Genomic DNA, 8,910 nt, shown 5'->3' with positions numbered 1-8,910 from the left:
CATTGTGAATTATACGCATTTATAGAATTAGCCAAGTCCACATAAGCCTCTTATCTTGCAATACAGTAAGCGTGCGGCTTTTTCACTCAAATGCACATCAACAGAACATTGCATAAATCTTATAATTGTAGCTAGAAGACAAAATCACAAATAGCAGCCAACTGGCTTCTTGGATGCTTCGGTTCTTTAGCGTTTTCTCGGTTCTGGCGGAGGGTAGGTTGTCTTGGCGCGTGCGCACTTCTGTCTCTCCCTCTATCCTGACCTCCTCCCGGTTTCTCTTCTCTGTGGCGCAACTTGGTCCCCCTCCAATTGAACAACTACACACCCATATTACAGCCATACACACACATACTACACACATGAGGGATGGCCGTCGCTGTCTTCGGAAAGATTCTAATCGGCATTTACGTGGAAATCAAACGGAGTGATGGTAAGACAGATCTCCCCTAGTCGACCGCTAGCAAGCTAGCTGGGTGAAGATGCATTTTTCATTGAGGCGCTGTCGCGTTAGCTACATCATCTTTGTTGCTTCCAGGCAGCGCCTAGGCAGGATGCTGAGTTGGATAACTAGCGTAGCAATGGCATGGAGATCTGTGCTCGGCGCTACTGCCATGTCCCTGTCTGACATAGCATCACAGTCTGACATAGCGTCCCTGTCTGACACAGCGTCCCTGTCTGACATAGCGGCTGTCAATCAAATTGGTTATTACCTGAATGACGTAGCCTTTAGTGGATGAGGCTAGCCGGCTAGCTAGTAGCAGGGAGGATGCATCCACCTGTGCCGTTATAGGCCGTGCTGGCTGGCTGGCAATGATACTCCATTCATCCGCTATAGCATTTAGCTAACAGGCAAAGTAAGAATAGTCACAGTAGACTGTTCAGCTCTAGCATTCATGCGCTTGTCATTACAGTAGCTTACACTCTCATTGAACAAATATCGGGTGATCATCTTGATTTCATTGCTTTGTGATTAGATTAGATTACAATGGCCTATCATATCCACTTCATTGCCTGAGTGTGAGATTATGGGGTGATATGGTGTGTGGTGAATACATCTAAGAGCATCTCCAGAATGATGATGATGATGATGATGATTTGTGACTGTTGTCTTTGCTCGGATCTGTGATAGTAGTAGACAAATGTAATCAAACATCAGGACCACGCCCATTGCGCATAGTAGCCAAGTATTGTAGCTGGCAGTAGCCACTGACTATAGCCTACTACCTACTACTTTATAAAGTAGGGCTTGCTACTCTAAAGTGAATAGTATTTGGTTGTTATTTATTTAATTCCCGCCTGTTCTTGCGCTGGGGAAGGACTAGCAAAATACATGTTCTGTTAGTGTTTCAGCAGCAATGAATATGTCTTGATTGTTTTATTATCTGCAACTGTATGACTATTTTTTATCAAGCAACTGTATGTGATTGTATTTTTGTATGTTTGTTAGCTGTTTAGAATGAGACATGGATCAAACCATTTTCCGTGTACAGTAACAAAACGAAAGGCAAACAATCTAATGTTAACATGCATAAAAGCTTTTGACAACCAATCAGATCCAGGGCTATTGACACATCTGTCACTGAAGGCCTCTTGCCCATCCTGGCAGATTCTGGCTGGCTTGCCCATCATCCTCTTTGTTCAGTGTGACCTAATGTATTTTGGTCATGGCTGCATTTCAATAGTCAAGAGTGTGTAACTGTATGAGTCTACAACTGTTTTCTCTCATCTATGGCAGCCAGGAACGAATTCTTCATGATGTGGTCACATGGCTGAATGAAGATTTTATGGTTCTGTAGTAGAGGTCGACCGATTATGATTTTTCACCGCCGATACCGATTATTGGAGGACCAACAAAAAGCCGATGCCGATTAATCGGCCAATTTAAATTTTTCCACATTTATTTGTAATAATGACAACAATACTGAATGAACACTTATTTTAACTTAATATAATACATAAATACTATCAATTTAGCCTCAAATAAATAATGAAACATGTTCAATTTGGTTTAAATAATGCAAAAACAAAGTGTTGGAGAAGAAAGTAAAAGTGCAATATGTGCCATGTAAAAAAGCTAACGTTTAACTTCCTTGCTCAGAACATGAGAACATATGAAAGCTGGTGGTTCCTTTTAACATGAGTCTTCAATATTCCCAGGTAAGAAGTTTTAGGTTGTAGTTATTATAGGACTATTTCTCTCTATACGATTTGTATTTCATATACCTTTGACTATTGGATGTTCTTATAGGCACTTTAGTATTGCCAGTGTAACAGTATAGCTTCCGTTCCTCTCCTCGCTCCTACCTGGGCTCGAACCAGGAACACATCGACAACAGCCACCCTCGAAGCAGCGTTACCCATGTAGAGCAAGAGGAACAACTACTCCAAGTCTCAGAGCGAGTGACGTTTGAAACGCTATTAGCGCGCACCCGCTAACTAGCTAGCCATTTCACATCGGTTACACCAGCCTCATCTTGGGAGTTGATAAACAGAAGTCATAAACAGCGCAATGCTTGAAGAATTGCGAAGAGCTGCTGGCAAAACACACGAAGGTGCTGTTTGAATGAATGCTTACGAGCCTACTGCTGCCTACCATCGCTCAGTCAGACTGCTCTATCAAATATCAAATCATAGACTTAATTATAACATAATAACACACAGAAATACGAGCCTTTGGTCATTAATATGGTCGAATCCGGAAACTATCATTTCGAAAACGAAACGTTTATTATTTCAGTGAAATACGGAACCGTTCCGTATTTTATCTAACGGGTGGCATCCATAAGTCTAAATATTGCTGTTACATTGTACAACCTTCAATGTTATGTCATAATTATGTACTATTCTGGCAAATTAATTACGGCCTTTGTTAGGAATAAATGGACTTCACACAGTTCGCAATGAGCCAGGCGGCCCAAACTGCTGTATATACCCTGACTGCTTGCACAGTACGCTAGAGAAGTGACACAAATGCATGTTAGCAGGCAATATTAACTAAATATGCAGGTTTAAAAATATATACTTGTGTATTGATTTTAAAGAAAGGCATTGATGTTTATGGTTAGGTACATTGGTGCAACGACAGTGCTTTTTTCGCAAATGGACTTGTTAAATCATCACCCGTTTGTCGAAGTAGGCTGTGATTCAATGAGAAATTAACAGGCACCGCATCGATTATATGCAACACAGGACACGTTAGATAAACTAGTAATATCATCAACCATGTGTAGTTAACTAGTGATTATGTTAAGATTGATCATTTTTTATAAGATAAGTTTAATGCTAGCTAGCAACTTACCTTGGCTTCTTGCTGCCCTCGCGTAACAGGTAGTCAGCCCAAAAAAAAAGTAAATCGGCAAATCGGTGGCCAAAAATACCGATTACCGATTGTTATGAAAACTTGAAATCGGCCCTAATTGATCGGCCATTCCGATTAATCGGTCAACCTCTATTCTGTAGCCTGTAGTAGTCTACAATACAGCTGTTATCTATATGTTTATAACATGTATCTTGCAGGTCGAATCCACCAGGCCATGGTGACGTCACTGAATGAAGACAACGAGAGTGTCACGGTGGAGTGGATAGAGAATGGAGACACGAAAGGGAAAGAGGTACTGTGTGTGTTATGCATTCATGTCTGACCCCCTATCAGCTTGTATCAGAAAGAGGATTTACTGCAAATCAGCTTTACTGTAGATGCCCTTAAAGTGGAACTGACAGCGTTTTAACTACTTTGTAGATATGAAACAAACAGACAATCGTAGTACACTACATATACAAAAGTATGCGGACACCTCTTCAAATGAGTAGATTCGGCCACACCCATTGTTGACAGGTGTATAAAATCGAGCACACAGCCATGCAATCTCTATAGACAAACATTGGCAGTAGAATGGCCTGAAGAGCTCAGTGACTTTCAACATGGCACCGTCCTAGGATGCCACCTTTCCAACAAGTCAGTTTGTCAAATTTCTGCCCTGCTAGAGCTGCCCAGGTCAACTGTAAATGCTGTTATTGTGAAGTGGAAAAGTCTAGGAGCAACAACGGCTCAGCCGCGAAGTGGTAGACCACACAAGCTCACAGAACGGGACCGCCAAGTGAAAAGGATCTGTCCTCGGTTGCAACACTCACTACAGAGTTCCAAACTGCCTCTGGAAGCAACTTCAGCACAATAACTGTTCATCGGGAGCTTCATGAAGTGGGTTTCCATGGTTGAGGAACCGCACACAACCCTAAGATCACCATGCGCAATGCTAAGCGTCAGTTGGAGGGGTGTAAAGCTCGCCACCATTGGACTGTGGAGCAGTGGAAACGTTTCACCGTCTGGCAGTCCGACGGACTAATCTGGTTTTGGCGGATGCCAGGAGAACGCTACCTGCCCGATTGCATAGTGCCAACTGTAAAGTTTGGTGGATGAGAAATAATGGTCTGGTGCAGTTTTTCATGGTTTAGGCTCCTTAGTTAGTTCCAGTGAAGGGAAATATTAACGCTACAGCATACAATGACATTCAGAGTATGAGTATCTATTTATGTAGCAAGCTAAAAACGCGGAGCCTAACGTTAACTAGGTAGCTAGCTGCTAGGAGGATGTCATGTCAAGTCATTGAAGGAGTGGGTGAGTGACTGACGTTTTCCCCTCATATTGTTTTTCGGTGGCTACACAGCTAGAGATGCAGGGGTCATTTGGTTAGCTAGCAAGAACTTGAACGACTTATTCACTTAATTAACATTCACAAGTTAACTCTGGCTATCTACTCCGATTTCAGGGCATTCTCGCCTGAGTGTGCCAGAGCGTAGAGTAATTGATGAATTTACGAACGCGCACAAAACACCGGGTGAATGTAAATGTTTTATTGTTTTATTTAACCTTTATTTTAGCTAGTCAAGTCAGTATGACCGGCAAGTCGTTCATACTAGGCAAGTCAATATGACCGGTGTCAGTAAATATAGGCACAAAAACGAATAGTTAGTCACAAACGCTCTAGATAACATGTAAACAGCCTAGCTAAACAGCTCTGCTAGGGAAAGTAAAATGTTCAGTGAGGTGTTCTCTCATTTGTGCCTGGAAGTAGCTAGCTAGTAAGCTAACCAACTGTAGCCAGTTTGCTTGGGTGCTTGGTTGCAGGGAAGCTGCAGAAGGATGAATAGGCTACACTTCCCCATCGTTTATCAGTGCAATTTTGATGGCTAAAAAGGTTTGAAAGGGTTTATCTATGTTCCTTCGTTAGATTTTAGCTCATCTTGCTCTGGCTAGCATTAGTTGTTGATCTTGTTGATGTGCATAACTGAGGCTAGAGAGCCTACATTTTCATGGTTTGATCAATAGGACTGTAACGTTCCCAAATGTAAGAGGACTCCCGTGGTATTGACATAATTATTTGCAGGCCTGTGTGGCAAATGGCTTGTTTGCATAGCATAAAGGCCTACTGTAGCTCTGGTTGGCTATGGTGCACCCATCTGCGTAGACTCCAGTCCTGTACGAGACAGATGTTTTATTTACTGCAGTGACCAAACGTACGGCCGCTTTCCCACTCTATACTGCTAGAGAATTTTCACAAATGCCTTAGTTTACGGAATGCCCAAACATTTTAAGAATGACCATAATATGACCATGCCATATTCTTCCTAGGGGTGTATATGAACAGATTTGAATAAGATTTCATGTTGCTAAAATCAGTTCCACTTTAAGTAGTGTGCTTTAGTGTGTGTGTGCCTTGCGATAGACATATAGATCATAACACTTTAGATAGGTGAACTTTTGGAATCATAGAAATACAATGATTTATATTAAGAAGCAAAGTGGAAAGCAGAGTTGTCTTGTTTTGAACAATCTGTTGACTGCATTTGACAGAACAGCATGTAAACTTACACTGAGTATACAAACATTAAGAAAACCTACTCTTTCAATGACATAGACTGGCCAGATGAATCCAGGTGAAAGCTATGATCTGTTAGTGATGTCACTTGTTAAATCCACATCAATCGGTGTAGATGAAGGGGAGAAGATGGGTTAAATACATTTTTTTTAAGCCTTGAGACATGGATTGTGTATGTGTGTCATTCAGTGGGGCAAGACAAAAAAAATGTAAGTGTCTTTGAACAGGATATGGTAGTAGGTGCCAGGCGCACCAGTTAGTGTCAAGAACTGCAAAGCTACTGTGTTTTTCACGCTCAACAGTTTCCCGTGTGTATTAAGAATGGACCACCATCCAAAGAACATCCAGCCAACTTGGCAAAACTGTGGGAAGCATTGGAGTCAACATAGGCCAGCGTCCCTGTGGAACGCTTTCAACACCTTGTAGAGCCCATGCCCCGACTAATTGAGGCTGTTCTGAGGGCAACTCAATAGTAAGAAGGTGTTCCTAATGTTTGGTATACTTACTGTGATTCCTACAGCAAGGAGGAACTGCGCTGCTTGATTGACAGGGGCGGGGCTTTTGTGTGGGAAGCAGCCGAGAGAGAGTGAGAGAGGACAAACAGAGTAAACTATAAAAACGGACGGTACACGCTGCTGAGTGGCTCTCTTGCGATATGGACATTGCATATGTCAATATTTAGATTTCGATGTGAATTAGATTAATTGTGCAGCCCTTGTGTGAGTGAGCTCCTTCAGACATGCCTTTTTAAAAACATGGTAGCCTATTTCTTTTCTTAAATGTCACTGGTTAATCAACCTCACTGCACATGAAGCGAAAAAGTGTGACTTTCATGTCTTCCTGAGTTACGAGATTACTTTATTAGTCCATACAAGACAAACATTTGTCTTCAGCTTTTTTTCACCCAACACCACCAATACAGTGGGCTTTGGAATTATTGGATACCTTGATAAAGATTAGCAAAAAAGACTGTATAATATACATTTTACAAATACTGAACTTTTTACAACGGGTGGTTTGGAATTCCCATTGTTAGAGTCTATCCTGCCCATGACATACTAGGCAACACACATGGCCAGTACATTCATAAAAAGTGCCTTTGTTTATGTTGTTACCTAGCAACGCACTACTACCTCTACTTCTACTACTAGCCTTACCATTATTGGATACCTTGATAAAGATTCGCAAAAAATACAGTATAAAATAGTTCTGAGCTAGGCCTATATTGTATGCCAAAAAAAAAACATAGGGGTCAAAATGACTGGATCCCCTGTTTTCAATACTCCAGCACCCTCCCCTTGCGAGGATGACGACAATGAGCCTTTTTCTAAAATGTTTTATGAGATTGGAGAACACATTGGGAGAGATCTTAGACCATTCCTCTATACATAATCTTTCCAGATCCTTGATATCCTTTGTCTGCGCTTATGAACTGCCCTCTTGAATTCAAACCACAGGTTTTCAAGTCCAGAGACTGAGATGGCCATTTCAAAATGTTGATTGTGTGGTCAATTAACTATTTCTTTGTGGATTTTGATGTGTGCTTGGGGTCGGAAACGTTTCGGTAAATTTCCATAATTTTTCCAGAAATTTTCCATGGGATGTTAATTTGGAGAATTTTGCTTAAATTCATCAAAAAAGTTATCTTATAACTGAACCTTTTTTGGCATACACATAAGGCAATTCTAGGTCTTGTGGCATATTTTGGTTAGACTATCCCCCAATTCAATGAAATTGCAACCCTCTGCATGCACAGTGCATTCTTCCATCACATGTGCAGTGCACTCTTCCATCACATGTACAGCTGATTCTCAAGATCTTGCACACTAATGAAATGCTATTGAGCCCACACTACTACACTGTCTGAGCCAAGGACAACATGCTTTCTGGTACGTTTTGATTACAATACTGTGTGGGGTGAATATATGTGATATGACATACATGATTTTTTGTTAACTAGTAAATAGTAGCCTACAGCAAAGTGTGTTTAAGTCATTTCTAACTTGTTAACAATTTCTGCTAGTTTGTTTTTTCTACCATGTGGGTTTTAGCTCACTTGAGCCTACTAACTGAGGAATGTTAATTCACCTGTTTCCATACATGTTTCATTTTAAAACATTTATCTTACAAAGGAGTTGTTTAATCGAACTGCTTAACTATTTATCTGTACATGGAATTGTACTCATTTTTTTCTAATCTTTACAGGAAAATGCCTCTGATGCTCACAGGCAATGTGTATTGGAAGAGATTTCTGAATGTTCTTTGCCCAGCATACACCCCTCCAACCAGACATGATTTATATACTCATTTGCTGGATGCAGAGGTCAACAGAGTTCAACTGAAGGTCAAGCAAATCATAGAGAAAGCAGACTGTATTGCAATCATCTTTGATGGGTGGTCGAATGTTCGTGGGCAAGGAATAATTAACTACATCTCCACCCCTCAACCAGTATTCTACAAGAGCACAGACACAAGGGACAACAGACACACCGGTCTCTACATTGCAGATGAGCTGAAGGCAGTTATCAATGACCTTGGACCACAGAAGGTATTTGAACTGGTGACAGACAATGCTGCGAACATGAAGGCTGCTTGGTCTAAAGTGGAGGAGTCCTACCCTCACATCATACCCATTGACTGTGCTGCTCATGCATTGAATCTGCTCCTCAAGGACATCATGGCACTGAAACAATGGATACACTCTACAAGAGAGCCAAGGAAATGTTTAGGTATGAAAGGATCATCAAGTTATAGCAGAAATCTACCTCATCAAGCAAAGTGAGAAGAATAAGAGCACCACATTGAAGCTGCCCAGCAACATCCTTTGGGGTGGTGTTGTCATCATGTTTGACAGTCTCCTGGAGGGGAAGGAGTCTCCAAGAAATGGCCATATCACAGTCTGCCGATATGGACAGCCCCATCAAGAGGATCCTCCTGGATGATGTATTTTGGGAGAGAGTGGTAAGCAGCCTGAAACTCCTGAAAACAATAGATTGAGGGAGAGAATGCCATCCTGTCTGATGTTCAGACTCTG

The 8,910-nt window shown here is 41.5% G+C and overlaps 1 protein-coding gene across 2 annotated transcripts in view; it reads left to right on the top strand.

Moving 5' to 3' along the window:
* The first annotated feature begins 231 nt into the window (after window positions 1-231).
* LOC115149307 (kinesin-like protein KIF2A) overlaps window positions 232-8,910 on the top strand; it is a 33,797-nt gene continuing 25,118 nt past the window's right edge. For both annotated transcript variants that reach the window (XM_029692060.1, XM_029692059.1), the window contains exons 1-2: window positions 232-430; window positions 3,517-3,611. In XM_029692060.1, the coding sequence (XP_029547920.1) occupies window positions 367-430; window positions 3,517-3,611 (159 nt within the window). In that variant the 5' untranslated portion in view covers window positions 232-366. The remainder of the gene's footprint in view (window positions 431-3,516; window positions 3,612-8,910) is intronic.

This window comes from Salmo trutta, chromosome 15 (genome assembly GCF_901001165.1).
Source record: "Salmo trutta chromosome 15, fSalTru1.1, whole genome shotgun sequence".
In the NCBI taxonomy this organism is placed as follows: domain Eukaryota; kingdom Metazoa; phylum Chordata; class Actinopteri; order Salmoniformes; family Salmonidae; genus Salmo; species Salmo trutta.
This window is presented reverse-complemented; position numbering and strand designations above follow the sequence as displayed.